The sequence below is a fragment of the Aquila chrysaetos genome, chromosome 20 (genome assembly GCF_900496995.4).
Source record: "Aquila chrysaetos chrysaetos chromosome 20, bAquChr1.4, whole genome shotgun sequence".
Classification (NCBI taxonomy): Eukaryota; Metazoa; Chordata; class Aves; order Accipitriformes; family Accipitridae; genus Aquila; species Aquila chrysaetos.
Window position 1 is genome coordinate 10894460 of NC_044023.1, and position 15538 is coordinate 10909997.

Sequence of the window (15538 nt, forward strand, 5' to 3'; positions counted from 1 at the left end):
ACCACAGGTCATGCAAGGAGGGGGGATTATGTACTGTTTCATGCTGGTTTTCCTTGTTTCGTGGAAAAACCTTGGGAAGCAGAACATTGCAGTGAATTGTGATGTGATCTGTTGCATCAGTTAATGTGGTGACTTGAACAACTACTGGAAATGGGAAATATGCTGGCTGTTTGGCTAGCAATGTCTGTACCGTCCACTAGCAAAACCTCCATTTGCTCTTCCTAGGTGATGTCAGTGTTGGAATTAAGTGTGATGCTCGTGTGGTCAGCAATGAGGAAGAAGACATAGATTTCGACATCATCCACAATGCTAATGATACGTTCACAGTGAAATATGCACCACCTGCCGCTGGGCGCTACACTATTAAAGTGCTTTTTGCAGGAGAGGTTTGTAATCGTTGTCTTCCAGCCTGATGTTTCTGGAGTCTGTTTATCTGCTCTTTGATCACCAAGCATGTGCCAGTTCACAGCTGGCTGTGGCAGTTTATGGCTGGCTCCTTTCATTTCAGCTCATGCACTTTGTCTGGTCACTGTTTTTAAAAACACTTTTGTAGTACTTGAAGGTACACAAATGAGAGGGGTTGGCTGGAGACACTGAAGTTCAAGCATGTGATGTGTTGGGCTGGCATAATGAGTGTTGTCTCAGTGATGGCGCAAAGCTGCTTTCTAAAGGATAGAAAGCGTAAGTGACTCTCTGAGGAACATGGGAATAAAAATAAGTTTTCCTTTAAAAAAAAGGGGGGGGTGGGGAGGAGCAGAGAGGTTGCTGCAAACTGTCCAGCTGTTAAGTTTGCCCTAGACTTTGAAAGATACTACTCAGTAAGGCAGAGCAGAGTGTTTAAGTGAGGCAAAATTTTACTGAAGATGGTGCTGGAGTTAAAGCAGAAGTATCTTAAAATGATTTTCTGTCTAGTTTTGACTAGTGAAGAGTGACCTGGTTATGTTTAGAACTGTGTTTCTGTTGCAGGAAATTCCTGCCAGCCCTTTCAGAGTTAAAGTAGACCCATCACATGATGCCAGCAAAGTGAAAGCTGAAGGACCTGGGCTGAACAAGACTGGTGAGAGTCGAGTTGAGATGGTGTGGCCAGAGTTGAGATGGTGTGGCCAGTGCTGGACCGTGAGGGGCTGTTGCGGGGTAGCCACTGCCTGGCTCAGCATTGCTGGATACAGCAGGGTGGGGTGTCAGGCGATTAGAAACTACTCCATTTGCTTGGCATTTTGCTTGATTGGGCTTTATAGGTACCAAATGCTTCTTGGGAAGAGTTTCTGTGTGCAAGCTCTGCATAAATTAGAACGAACGTTTTTCTTCAGGCGTGGAAAATGGCAAGCCAACGCACTTCACTGTGTTTACCAAGGGAGCTGGAAAAGCGCCGCTGGATGTGCAGTTCAGCAGCCCGGTGCCAGGAGAGGTGGTGGCAGATCTGGATATCATTGACAACTATGACTATTCCCACACTGTTAGGTATACTCCAATACAGCAGGTAGGTCCGACTCCTGTAGGAATACAAGAGTGAACGGCTGATGTTGCTGTAGTGCTGTGACCTCCCTCCCTGGTACCCGTGCACAGAGGAGCAAGCAGATAAAGCTTGCCAGGTTGTCCTGTTCCCCAGGATCCCTAAAGCCTGCAGGACAGTTGGGATTGGAAAGCAGTAACACAGTTTTCTGGTGTAGCTATTGATAGCTTGTCGCTGTTTTCTGGGAACAAGTGAGGGACTGAAGCAGTAGCGCACAGCTCGTGTTGTCATCCCACACCTTATCAGTCGAAGAGGAAAGGTGGTGAACCTTCCTGGGGTCCAAAACGGAGCTGGCTGCTGCACCAGCTGCTCTGGGCTGCCGTGGTCCTGCGAAGTCGGGGCCGTGGTGTGCCGCCTCTCAGCAAGCTGCTGTTGTCAAAGGAGCTGTAGTGCCAAACAGAGCAGGGACAGAAAGCACAGCGTTTGGGTGATGGTGCAACAGCTCCTCTGTACGAAAGTGAACGAGTCGGTGCTGAGGAGGGAAGCTGGGCTGCAGATTAAATGCGTCAAAGTATTTGTCTGTATTTGAAGTTTGCCCTTGGTTTGGAAAAAAATTCAGTCTAACTCATTTTGGTTCACAGACAGATGCTTCCTAGCAACACCATTAAAGAGCTGAAAGTGGAAGCTGCTAATAACTAGAAGTATTTCTCCTTATGCTGCGCTTGCGTGTTTATAAAGGGCCATTAAATGCCAGAATGCATGAATCTCATGTATTTCTGAAGACGTAGGTGCTGTAGTGCTGAGATGAAAGTGTTTTGCTGCTCTTGTTCTGCTGAACAAACACGAGCTACTCGGTCATCTGCACCAGCTTCCTTGAATGTAGCTATATAAAAGTGGGCTGATACAGAGGACTGCAGCATTATTTATCTGATAATGCTGGATTAGCATTCTTGGAAGCACCCTAGAGCTAGCGTTTGTTTTTGGATAAAGCAGTTGCGTGATCTCAGGATGTGGCTGGCGTGCCTGTTTGGAGAAGATTTTGCTTGTTCAGTCCGGGTTGGTATGTAGAAAGGAGCAAAGTCATCTGAACTCCACATCTGTGTGTGAGCAGTACCAGGTTGCTCTGTTTCGCGTGAAAAGCAGTGGTGAAACAAGCCAGGATGCCCAAACCAGGTTTCCCACTTGGGTCTCCTGTTTGGAGGAGTACCTTGGGTCACGGAGGAGCTGTGGACTTACAGGAGATAGTCGCAGATAGCAGTGGCAGGAAAGCAATGGTTAAAAAGAGGAGATGAAAGTAGACTGCACAGTAATTAGAGTAGCCATGTTGTCCCTCCAGGCTGTGAGCACGTAAGTCATTCCTGGACCCTGTCTGTCTTGGGTTTGTAAGCAGTAGCTTACGAATGAGACTCTGGACTCTTCAGAGCAGGGGGAGGATGGACTAGGTAGTTAAATTCCTGAGGGGCTGCGTCAGCAGCAGAGGAGCCTTGGTTTAATGCTGTTTACTCAGCCTTATCTATCTCACGGTGTTGCTACAGCTACCCGTGTGTGTGTTTTCTAGAAACAACCAAGAATAATCATGGAAGCTATTCACTACTTTGTGTGAAACATCCATGATTATTTCACTTGGGAGCTGAACCGGCCAAGAACGAAAAGTAAGCAAACAGTGAATATAGCTAAAATATGGACTGTGGTAGGAGGGAATAAAGGGAGCACACATCGTGGGCTGGAGCTTGCCATGGCTGTGTGGTATTCCAGCCAAAATACACAAGAGCATTAATCTTTCTGACTTGTAGAGCTTAAAACCCTGGTATTTCAGATGCTGTAATAATACGGCCTCTTTGCAGGCTTGGCTTTAGCCTGGCCTCACCATGCGGTGGAAGGGGATACCTGGTCCGCAGCACTGGGACATTCATTCAGCTGTCGGGTCTGAGCACCGGGAGGGTGGGAGCGAGCCTGAGCTGGAGGTTTTGCCAGGCAGCTTGAATATAGTCTAATTAAATGTTGGAAAGAACTGTCTCTTTCTCTTCCTGCATTAAATAAAAACCATTTAATACTTTGAAGGGCTGCAGCGGGATGAGAGATTGAGAGTCCATAAACCCGTAAGTTTGGCTGTGGTCAGCTAAAATGGATTAGGTGAAGTGGTTATGTACTCCTTGGATTTTAGTGCATCTGTATGAAGTGAGGAACTGAGCTAACTTGTAAATTCTCCAACTAGGGTCCAATGAAGGTTTTGGTAGCTTACGGTGGTGATCCTATCCCTAAAAGCCCTTTCACTGTGGGCGTTGCTGCTCCGCTAGACCTAAACAAAGTTAAAGTCAATGGACTCGAAAACAGTAAGTACCTCTGGGCTGGAAGCCCCATAGCCTGCCTCTGAAGTGTCTCCTGAATCTGGGTCATAACCAACGTGTCCTGTTGGAATAGAAGTGGGCAAAACAATCTTCTTTTTAACTTGCTACAGTTGGGGATCAACCAGCTCCAACTCTATAGCTTGATCACTCTTAGCTGGTCCTCTTGAGGACTGAATTTCAATTTAGGTTTTGTTTTGGGGTTTTTTTTTTTTTTTGGCAAAGATTACGTAGCAATGTGGACAAAGCATGTGTTGAGGTTTAGTCCCCTACGGTAAACAGAGCTGGACTCTTCACCAGGCTGGGCACCTGCTGATGAAACCTGGTTTCCTTGGGGCTAGATGGCTGTTTGTTCAAATACATGTAACTGCTACGGTGCAGAATGTCATTCATGCAGTCTCTTTGTTTTCTAAAAGTAGAAGAACTTAGGGCTGTGAAAAATTGTTGCATTTCTCAAGTGAGCCTCTGATACTGTCAGGCCATGTCTTACAGGCTTGTTTAGCACTGTAGCTTTGTAGCTCCAATTAACCAAAGCACTTGTTTATTTTTTTATTTGGTTTGGCAGGGTTTTTTGCATGCAGAGGGATGCAGACTGAGCAGGGCTCTGCCAGTGCTTGCTCCCTCGGTGGTGTGTGCATGAGAGATTTCTTGGAGCACTGTCTGATGTTGAGTTCTTCCATGTTACTACATTGTTTTGTCTTTTTCAGGAGTGGAAGTAGGGAAGGACCAGGAATTTGTAATTGATACCAAAGGAGCTGGTGGGCAAGGTAAACTGGATGTTAATATTTCCAGTCCTATGAGGAAAGCTGTGCCATGTCTGGTGGAACCGGTTCTGGGTAAGGAGTGCAGCACTGCAAAATACATCCCAAGGGAAGAAGGACTGTACGTGGTGGATGTGAGTTATGATGGCAACCCAATCCCAGGGAGCCCCTATACTGTGGAGGCCACGCTACCTCCAGACCCCTCCAAGGTAAGTGAACGGTTTAAGGCTGTAACAGCAACTGATACGCGAAAACTGCATTATGGGCTATTGCATGAGACTTGACTTGGTTTTGGCTAAACCAGACCCAGGAACATCCTTACTCAGAGTGCTGAGCCATTCCACTGCAAGCATCCTGCATCGGGTGGCAAATGCAAGTATTGCTCCTAACTTAATAGAAGTTGGCCTCATGAGCATCTTGAATGTATTAATTGAGATACTTCTTTCTAAGGAAATAGATTCAAGAAGAATGTGTGTACAGCTATCAAATATTTTAACATTTCTACCTTTTATATCCCATGGCTATATAAAAACAGCTGTGGTGAGAGTATGAATATCCTTGCCTAGAAACCTCTTTGGAGGAGAGATACCAACTTTACAGTAAAACTGAGAGGAGTGGCAAAGGAGATGTTGCTTTCTGTGTATTTTTAAGAGCTTGTTAATCAAGTCCCACGTACAAACAAGTCTAATTAGGCAGTCTGTGCTGGCAGTAACATGAAAAAATGAGTTTAGTTCAACTGCATATTCTCTTCTAGGTAAAAGCTCATGGTCCAGGTCTTCGAGGGGGCCTCGTTGGAAAACCAGCCCAATTCACGATAGATACCAAAGGAGCAGGAACTGGAGGTTTGGGTTTGACAGTAGAAGGCCCGTGTGAAGCTAAAATTGAATGTTCGGACAACGGCGATGGAACCTGCTCCGTCTCCTACCTGCCTACGAAGCCTGGAGAGTATTTTGTAAACATTCTTTTTGAAGAAGTTCACATTCCTGGTTCGCCATTTAAGGCAGACATAGAAATGCCGTTTGATGTCTCTAAAGTCATTGCCACGGGCCCAGGTCTGGAACGTGGTAAAGTGGGTGAGGCAGGGCTGCTGAACGTCGACTGCACAGAAGCAGGTCCCGGGGACCTGCGGGTGGACATGGTGTCGGATGCTGGTTCCAAAGCTGAGGTCCAGATCGATGATAACAAAGACGGGACCTATGTCGTAACGTATGTGCCGCTCTCAGCTGGCATGTACACGATCAAGATGAGATACGGAGGAGAACAAGTGCCTAAATTCCCAGCCCGGGTCAAAGTGGAGCCAGCTGTGGACACAAGCAGAGTTAAAGTGTTTGGGCCAGGAGTAGAAGGCAGAGGTGAGAATAACTGTTGTTGTTATCAGAGTTTGTAGGACTTTCGGTCTTTTGTCCTGCACAGAGTATTCTGAGCATTAAAAGTTGTGATAGCCTTGCGTGTTCCCATGGTGACCCTTGGACAAGGGTTTTTCGTTATGTTCCCAAATGCATTATCATGCTGGTTCACAAGATGTTTTGTCATTGGAAATACATGCGATTCTTGAAGTGACTCTTCAAAATGTATCCTGCAGATGTCTTCCGAGAAGCTACAACTGAGTTCACTGTGGATGCTCGACCTCTAACGAAGGCTGGTGGTGACCACATCAGGACGCAGATCACAAGCCCGTCCGGCTCCCCCACAGACTGTCTCATCCAAGATAATGCCGATGGAATGTATTCAGTAGAGTACACGCCGTTTGAAAAGGGTAACTTCTGGGTTTTGGTGTTTTGTTTGGGTTTTTGGGGGTGTTTTGTTTTTTTGTATTTTTTTTTTTTTTTTTTTTTTTTTTTTTTTTTTTTTTTACTTGAGAGGGGAAAACCAAGAACAAGCAGCTTTCCTGACACTTTCATCTGGCAAACTGCTGAGGTCTGCCAGTAACTTGTTGACATCTTAGCAAGACTTTTGCCAGCAGAGGAGCTAATTCTGCAGGAAGTAGCTCTATTTTAACTTGAAGAACTGACTTTTACAGTAACTTGGCTTCAGAAGAACAGTGCATAGATGGCATCTCGGTTATGAAACATTAGTGAAGTCTTGTGAAATGCAGGAGGAAGCTCTTACCCATATACTGATGTTTAAGTCTGTAGCATCTTGTAGAAGTGATGTTTAGTGATGAGAATATTTAGGGAATTCAGAGTGTTTTTTTCTTCCTCTTAACAGGTCCACACACAGTCAGCATAACGTACGATGGCGTACCTGTGCCAAACAGTCCCTTCAGAGTGAACGTGACAGAGGGCTGCCATCCATCACGTGTGAAGGCACAAGGACCTGGGCTCAAAGAAGCTTTCACAAATCAGCCAAATGCTTTTTCAGTTGTCACCAGGTAACTGGGCCTACTTGATCCTTAAGGAATATCTGAGGGAGGGAAGAGTGTAGTGGGCTGTGTGATGCAGGATGCTAAAGCCAGTACAAATATTTATTAAAAGGCCAAGCTGTGTCCTTCTGATTACTGTTCGTGCTACCTCATCGCATACTGAGCACTCTGCAGAGATTAAGGGTTAATAGTGGTTGGGAATAAAATTCTAGGAAAATGCGAGTGAGGGTATGCTGAACAGTTTTGCATGCCAGAGCACACTGAGGGCTGGGCATCAGAAGTCAGGTTCCCGCATTTCCAATAAGGGTAAAAACGCAGCCAGAGCATGCAAAGGCTACGAAGCTGCTGTTAGAAGCAAGTAATTCTAACAGTGTGTGTTTCTGTCTTGCAGAGGGGCAGGAATTGGTGGCCTTGGAATAACTGTTGAAGGACCTTCAGAGTCTAAAATTAGCTGTAAAGATAACAAGGATGGGAGCTGCAGCGCCGAGTATGTTCCTTATGTTCCAGGCGACTATGATGTTAACATCACGTATGGGGGAGAGCATATTCCTGGTAAGAGCTCTTGCTCAGTGGCTTTCAGAAGAGGGAAGGAATTGAGCTAAGGACTCAGTGCCTTGGCTGCATCTCACTTGTGTTGCGGAATGGTGAGGTTTTGACTTTCTGCTTTTCCTGGGAATTCAGGCAGAAACAGCGGTGGCATTTGTTCCTCACAGCCAGCAGGGAAGTGTGGAGCACTTTGTGCTGTGGTGCCGTAGTTTTGAGGAAGGGCTGTAGTCTCTTCTCATTTCTGAAACAGCCTCTCTGGGCATGTGGAGGAGCCTTGTCGAGACTGTAGCAGCTGCAGGGAGGAACAAAAGAGCGAGTATAGGTGGGTGGGACAGGGAGAGGGATGCTAGCCCTTAACAAATAACTGTTATCATGCAGAAGTAGTGCGTAATACGTTAGGTCAAGAAAATAGCCCTTTAGTGTTTGGATGCCTTCAAGACTGTTCTACAGTGAGATGGTCTAATGGGTGAGCTTGTCATGGGGATTATATTAAACACCATGAGTTTTGGTCACTGCAGAAAGCATAGTAACTGTTTCCTAAACCAGACATTTACCTGTGTATGCATTTGCCCTGGATGTTAAGCTGAAGTGAAGTAGATTTAAGGAATGTTCCGGGTACGTCTGGCATCTAGCATTTCACAGTTAAAAGAAGGGTATTTTGCTTAATACCAAGAATTGAATGCTCTTAAACGCCAGATACATTTTGCTGCAATGTTCGAGGTGTTATGTGCTGTCACACAGCATACATCTAGGTATTCTTTCCTAAACATTGCAAGTGAGCTGATTCTTTCCCGTTGGTCCCGTTTTATTTGTCAACATACTGAACTTGGTAAAATATGAAGCAAACGAGTGGCTGCATGACACTTTGTTTGCAGTTCTGGTTTCTTTCATGCATTTTTTTCTGAGGTGTGAGAAGCAGATGGATCACAACTGAATTGTTGAGTAGACAGTGAAAATATAGAAGCACCATTGTTACGCTTCTGGCTTTTGCAGAAGCAGAGAAGTAGCATGGAGGCTGTGGGGTTGTCATTCCTGCCTGAGGTTGAGTAATAAAAAAAGCCTAAGAAAAAGTAGGAAAAAAGACCCTTGCTTTCCTGTAACTGTTCACTTTGTGGTGTTTAATAGTTGCTGTGTTAACTTCCAGGCAGTCCTTTCAAGGTTCCTGTAAAGGATGTTGTGGATCCCAGCAAGGTGAAGATAGCTGGACCAGGTCTGGGAACAGCTGTTCGAGCCAAAATCCCACACTCCTTCACTGTAGACACCAGCAAGGCAGGAGTAGCACCCCTCGAGGTGGTGGTGGCAGGACCCAGAGGTAAGAACCAAAGTACTCCATCCAGCTGTGCCCCCATCTCTGCATTCGGGTGGGTAACATGGTCCTGGCCGTGCTTGCAAAGGTGGTGATACCACTTGCATGAGAATTTCCCTCTGTTCCTGTTCATCCAACGTGTGCACCTTGACAGCTGACCCATGTGTCATGCTGTAAAAGGAGGAGAACTGTATCCTAAGTAGTGCTGCTTTGGGCAGTGTCTTTGATGGCTTTATCCTAATCTTCAGAGCTGGGAGAAGTGACGTGAGTAACCATGACCGGTGAACAATTGTGGCTTAGGTTTAGACACCGAAAAGTAAATCCAAAGTCTCACATGCAAATGGTGACTTAAGCAACCCATGTCACTGGGTTGCAGGGGTCTCTGAAACATGGTGAAACCCCTCAGTGGTCCCCAGAGAGCAGCAAGGCCCTCAAGCGACAGCATTAACCTAGGAAGCTGTGTCTTGGCGGCGCAGTATCGTGGCAGCGAGTACCTTTTGGCTGCAAGTCTCACCTTGCTGGGAGGTGAGAGCTGCTTCCCCACTCGAGTGTCAGGTCACGCTGGTGCGGGTGCCCCTCAGGTAACCCTTTTTTAATTTTAGTGGATGAGACGGATTCACAGGGATGGCGCTCCCCACTGAAAGTGATTTCGGATTTCTTTAAAGGTGATCCAAAGGGTGACGCTGAGACAGGTTTGAACTCTCACTAACTATTGGCAATTTTGGCTCTCGGAAATCCAACTGGCAACAGCAAGAATCATCTGGAGAAGGGAGTGGGAACCAACGGTGTTGCTTTTAGGCTTTGCATGGCAACTATACGTTTCTTTTGCACTTGCTTTACTGCTAATCCTTCCTGTGTTTTAAAGCCAACTTGTAATTGTAGACTGCTCTGTGTGTTGATCTGAACCGATAGGTCACGTAATCTCCTGTAGATTTAGCTTAATGCAAATTGAAATAATTGATCCTGCTTTCTTAGGACTTTGGCAGCTTGCAGGGCTCTCCTGCCTAGGCAGTGAGCCTGCCTTTCCAAATACCTGATTGTGAAAGACTCAGTTGGTGAATGCTACACCCCAACTGGCTTTAGGGCTCAATTCTGTACAGTGAATCCCAGTAACAGTATGTAATCTTGTAAATGACAGTTCAGGCAATTATAACCATTACTCATTTTCTTTCTCAAAAGATCTTCAGTGTATTTTGAGCAATTGCTCTTGACCTGGACTGTACAGAAAGGCAGTTTTTTCTCCAGTATTTTCATGCTAGCTTTTGTTTACAGCGAGAACATGGGAGCCCAGAGAGCGGTAGATAACAAATCGATCTCAAGTCAGTGGCTCTTGAATACAAAATAAGGGAAACTGATCACTGATTCATGCCCATTGCCTTCATTTAAAAAAAAAAAAAAAAAAAAATTAAATTCACCTTGTTGCAAACTGTAAATGAGCAGTGCGTCTTGGAGCTTTGTGCAGCAAGTGGCTGGTGATGAATTGAGTTTTAATAGCGTAGCTGATAAAATCTATTGCATTTTTAGGAGTTGTGGAGCCTGTTAATATAGTAGACAACGGAGATGGCACCCACACGGTGGTGTACACCCCTACGCAGGAGGGACCCTACATGATCTCTGTCAAATACGCTGATGAAGAGATTCCTCGCAGGTAAGGTGATGAAGATAAACTTAGATGAACTGAAGATTTAATGACCTGATTGTGCTCTCCCAGCGCATGAGCACCATTTAAGGGCTGGCTGTGGTGCTTTCTACGTAACCAGTGCAGCTCCTTGCACTACTTCAGGGCTCAGCAGTGGTTTGAGCCTGCTGCTCCCATGGCAGAGATGCCATGGGGGAGCTGTATCTGCACCTCAGCGTGTACTGCAGTAACTATCAGCCATCATCTTAGGAGGAGGGGGCAATAATGGGTTTCCCTTTAAGTCCCTTCAAGGTGAAGGTGCTTCCTACGTATGATGCCAGTAAAGTGACGGCAAGCGGACCAGGTCTCAGTTCCTATGGCATACCGGCCAGCCTGCCTGTGGAGTTTGCTGTGGATGCTAAGGATGCCGGGCAGGGGCTTCTGGCTGTACAGATCACTGTAAGTAACTACAAAACCACACAGGAGTGGAAACACATTGTTCTAGGGGGGCACGAGTGGCTCCTATAGGAAGTGTCCACAGCTGTACTCTGTCATACCCAGTGTCCTGGAGACTGGGCTGCTGGCTGGACCTTAAGCTCTGGTACAGGAAAGTCTTGCATTCTGTGTTGGTGAAGCTCTGGAGGCTGCTTTTATGAGACCTCTGTGTTAAAGTCATCACCCATGCTGTATTTGGCTCTTGGTTAACCTTGCGCTCTGCAAATGCCCAAAATGAGATAAATAGTTTCTTGTAAGATTATGAAAATGCTGGAATTTGAAATGGAGACAGCCTTCTAGCAGTGTAGTTCAGCAAGGCCATGAGATAACATCCACACTGAGCATTACATGATGATAAATTAACAAACAAGTCTCCCTCAAGGTTGCCAAAAGTCATAAGCTGCTTAAGGAGGTAGTACAGGAATGTTTTTATTTTACTTTTGCTATTGCTTTTCCTGAAATTTCTGGTGCCTGGACTCTGTGGCCTCAGCAAAAAGGTCTCTGGTTAGTGGGCCATAAAGCACGTTTGTCAGCTCTGGCATGCCTAGGTCATGGCATGGCCAGTTGTACTTGCCCTTCTGCATTCTTGCTCCCATGCTGTCCCAATGTCTGCTCAGGTGCAGCAAAGCAGTTGCCTTTATTCTGGCATGCAAGGGTGCTCTTAAAGGATCCAAAATGCTTATCAGAGCTCCCAGCCTGGCTGCAGCTTTGAAGATCAAGTTCCACAAGTCTTGCATGATGGGAGTGCATAGGTGATTCTCCTCACAGTATTTGTTTGCTTCTCGTTCTGGGCTGTTGAATGTCAAATGTTTCACAAACATTCCTGAAAGAAGTAAGCTCTTCTGTGCTCTACCTAAAATCTCAAGTCCTTTACAGCTTATACTGTACCCCAGGCAGTGTTAAGTCATAAAATGCAGAATGGGGTCAACATGCGGTTACCTGTAAGCAGGCCTGGAAGATGTTCTAAAATGCTTCACGCTTTGCAGCTGATGAGTTGCACTGAAAGCTGAGGCTGGGAGTAGCTCTGTCAGAAACGTTATGCACAGTGCTAATCTTGGTTGTATATATGAAAGCTTGATGCTGAAGCTCAGATTTGTATTGTTTATGCATCTCTAATTCTTGTATTCAGTGTAGAAATGGTAGTTGAAGGGACTACGAAGACCTGCTTTTAACTGTAGATCTTGCAGTGTGTCAGGAGCTGGATGCCTCATCCAGTAGGGTTGACGGCAGACTCCAGTAACGCTTCCCCTGACCTCAAACCTTTATGGGAGCAGCTGGTCAAAGCTACCCAGTGCTTGTCAGGACAGAGCTGCACAGTCTGGCTCCTGATCTGTGTCTCGGGGACCTGGGAAGTATTCTTCATTTCCAGCAGCGATATGACAATGAAGCCTAAAACTTCTTACAGTTAATATCGAGTTCATTAAAATGGCTTGCTGCATCTTATAAACATTCTTATATCAAACAAAGGGTAGTTAGTGATAGCACTGATTGTTTTATAGTGGTCTGATATCTTTTTGCTCCTAATAGTCTATTCCTGCTACTAGTCCTTGAGAGAAATATATTTAACCCTCAAAAAGCTGCAGTTCTGTATCTGTTTGAGACTACCTAAATATGGTTGTGAACAGATTTGCTGCCCTGCTAAAGGAATTCGTAGCTGACTTCATAGTGCCTAAATCTTCTGTTTTGCATTCCACAGGACCAAGAGGGCAAACCTAAGAGAGTGGACATTCATGACAACAAGGATGGCACTTACACAGTCACCTATGTCCCCGACAAAACAGGCCGCTATACGATTGGTGTGAAGTATGGTGGAGATGATATCCCATCCTCTCCCTATCGGATCCGGGCGTCTCCAGCTGGGGATGCCAGCAAGTGTTTGGCCACAGGTGAGTGTTGGCTCCTCTCTGTTGCTGCTGTTTGTACTTGGTGTAAAGCTGTCTTCTGAGCATGGTACGGTTGATGTAATGGGTGTAGAAGATGCTAGAGACTTGTGTAATCCGGCTGCTCTTACAAGAGGGGCTTTCCTAAAGATAAAGAAGCATCCACCCTGTGGGTGAGCAGGAATCTCTTGTAGTCTCTAGCAAAATCTTTCAAAACTGTCTGGGTGGTTATAAACAGCCAGATGCAACTGAAGTCTGATGCTTCTTTTGGCCTAGATAAAACCTGCTGAGAAATGCAGTGAGTTGATTTAAAAATAACACATCTGCACACGTTCACTGCATCACGCCTCTTGCATTGCAAGTGTTGCAAGAAGCTATTCGTTCGCAGCAAGAATAGAATTAATTCTGAGGATGTAAGTAGCTGGCCGTGTGCTTCTGCATTAGCAAAACCTGTTCAGGCTGGGTGTTACTAGTGGAGGTTTCTGCTGCTTTTCTGGCTGGTCAAGGTTGGCCAGGGTCTGAACAGACTTTTGGAAGGCATGGGTGGAAGGAGAGGACCTAAAGATAAGATGTTACTACAACTCAAAAAAATCATTGCCTCAAAAGTCAGTGCCTTGGTGTAGGGGAGGGACTCCAAATTTGTTGCTGTAGGAGCACACGTACAGCTTTGACCCTTACCCATTCTCAGGATGAGTGGTCATCATGCGGCTTTGGGCTGGCCACCGTGGCACGCTGCCACCTCCCAGCCAGCCAGAGGCTGTGGCAGGGAGCAGAAGTGACAGAAACTAGTTACAAGAATGCCACTGAATGTTAAATCCCCTGATTTTAAAATAAATAAGGCAAGACCAAATTGAACAGGGAAACTTAATCTGTGGTTGTAGACCTGCGAGAGTGTCTGGCCATTGTGCTGACCTGCATCATGCAGTTAGAGCATACCTGATGCCTGTCCAGCAGCTGGCTGCTTTCAAGCCTGCTTAAACAGAAATATATTCCTGGCACAATGGAAAACACAGAGCAGTATCCCCTTTGCTTCAAAATTTGTTTAAAAGAGACCTTAATGGCTGAATCTGATACTCTTCCAAGTAACTCAAGTCACGAACTATTCAAAATAACTGCAATGGAGATTACTCTCAGATGCCAGCTTAAATTTCCCCTTTCCAAGAAGTGCCTCTGACTCTCTGCTGTAAAGCTGAAATACAATCGCTGTAGGAGTAGATGCTGGAATACTGTCAAGGTATTAAAATGGCAGGTTCATTGCCACTTGAAAACAAGCCATTTACCTGGTAACAAGTGCTGGTCAAAAGCAGGACTATTAAATATGTACTGCAAATAAGACTTAATAGTTCTCATTTAAACGCAGTTTTCTTCAGGCTGGATCTGATTGCTACAATTTGGATGTTGTTTCATGATTTTCCTTTTTTGGGATGTGTGGCAGAACAGTGGAAAATCATTTGTGGGTAATGTGAGAGGAAACATGGCCATCGCTGCTACTGTGCCCTTTTGTAGCTGCTTACACAGGGAGGCTTATGTTAAAGCAGTGACAGCCGAGTCGCTGGCTGGGGCAGAAGATGGTGCCTTTGGCTCTGCATAAAGGAGTATGAGGATAAGAGTATGGGTTAAAGAATTGCTTTCTTCAAACTTAGCTTTTTTCCACTCTGTTCTTGTCCAGCCTCTGTGATTGCAGAGGAGAAGGAAGGCTGGTGGCCGGCTGTTGCGTGCCACTGTGCTGACCAACACTACGAATGTCCCTTGTACATCTGCTCCCAAAACCATGTGTGTGGGTCCCTGGGACCGGCATTTTGGTGCCGTGCTTCCCAAGCGCCTCATGGGCAGCCTGCCTGGGAAAACTGTCCTCTGAACGCTTTCTGTAACGAAAATTGCCTTGTAGGTCCTGGAATTGCACCCACTGTGAAGACTGGTGAGGAGGTTGGTTTTGTGGTAGACGCCAAATCAGCAGGGAAGGGAAAAGTGACGTGCACCGTCCTGACGCCAGATGGGACAGAAGCTGAAGCAGATGTTGTTGAAAACGAGGACGGGACTTACGATATCTTCTACACCGCCGCCAAACCAGGAACCTATGTGATTTATGTCCGCTTTGGTGGGGTGGACATTCCCAACAGTCCTTTCACCGTCATGGTAAGCCAGCTCTGCTCTGAAAATACCTCCCACTCGGATTCCTGCTGCCACGTTTTATTTAGTGATAGGTTAACTCTGTGTGTAAATGTTTGTTTAAGCATTTATGACACTAGCAGGAGCTAATGAATTCTTGTTACTTGCAGAGCTTGTTTTGAGCAGGCAATACAGTTAAGTGAAGAGGGATAGAAGCCATCAGAGGATGAAGACTTGGCTTCTCTGAACAAATTCATTTTTCACTTCCTGACCATGTAGTTCTTTTTCTAAATGATGTAAGGGTGGTTGTAATCGGCTTCTACGGCTAATTACTTCAGCCGTTGTCAGATACAGTGCTCTGACTTGTCTGTCTCACTCTTTATAACGTTGACCCCAAAATAAGGAACAGTGTGCTGACAGATCCCAGGGAAGCAGGCTGTTAGCTCACACTTAAAAATTATTTGCAAGTGCTAGTTAAACTGTTACAGCCAAATCCCCCTCCTTCTAATTATGTTCCTTCCAACACGCAGTACTTCAGTGTGTTTAGGTTTGAAAAGCAGACAAAACCCCAGCCTCTCTGAGGAGCAGACTACGTGCCTCTCAGGGCTCACAGAAGCCCTTCACGTGAAGAACAGCTCTCAGTGTTGGCAAAACAAGCCCTTG

General features: G+C 45.8%; 1 protein-coding gene across 5 annotated transcripts in view; it reads left to right on the forward strand.

Annotated features, from left to right (window-relative positions):
- The window catches only part of FLNB (filamin B), a 74479-nt gene that overhangs the window by 40208 nt on the left and 18733 nt on the right, over positions 1–15538 (forward strand). For 3 of the 5 annotated variants that reach the window (XM_030043800.2, XM_041118676.1, XM_041118675.1), the window contains exons 16-30: positions 226–386; positions 967–1057; positions 1311–1480; positions 3669–3786; positions 4506–4768; positions 5314–5911; positions 6142–6315; positions 6768–6930; positions 7313–7473; positions 8612–8779; positions 9376–9465; positions 10298–10421; positions 10694–10850; positions 12583–12772; positions 14655–14902. In XM_030043800.2, the coding sequence (XP_029899660.1) occupies positions 226–386; positions 967–1057; positions 1311–1480; positions 3669–3786; positions 4506–4768; positions 5314–5911; positions 6142–6315; positions 6768–6930; positions 7313–7473; positions 8612–8779; positions 9376–9465; positions 10298–10421; positions 10694–10850; positions 12583–12772; positions 14655–14902 (2876 nt within the window). The remainder of the gene's footprint in view (positions 1–225; positions 387–966; positions 1058–1310; positions 1481–3668; positions 3787–4505; positions 4769–5313; positions 5912–6141; positions 6316–6767; positions 6931–7312; positions 7474–8611; positions 8780–9375; positions 9466–10297; positions 10422–10693; positions 10851–12582; positions 12773–14654; positions 14903–15538) is intronic. The other 2 variants (XM_030043798.2, XM_030043797.2) reach the window with 1 other exon arrangement.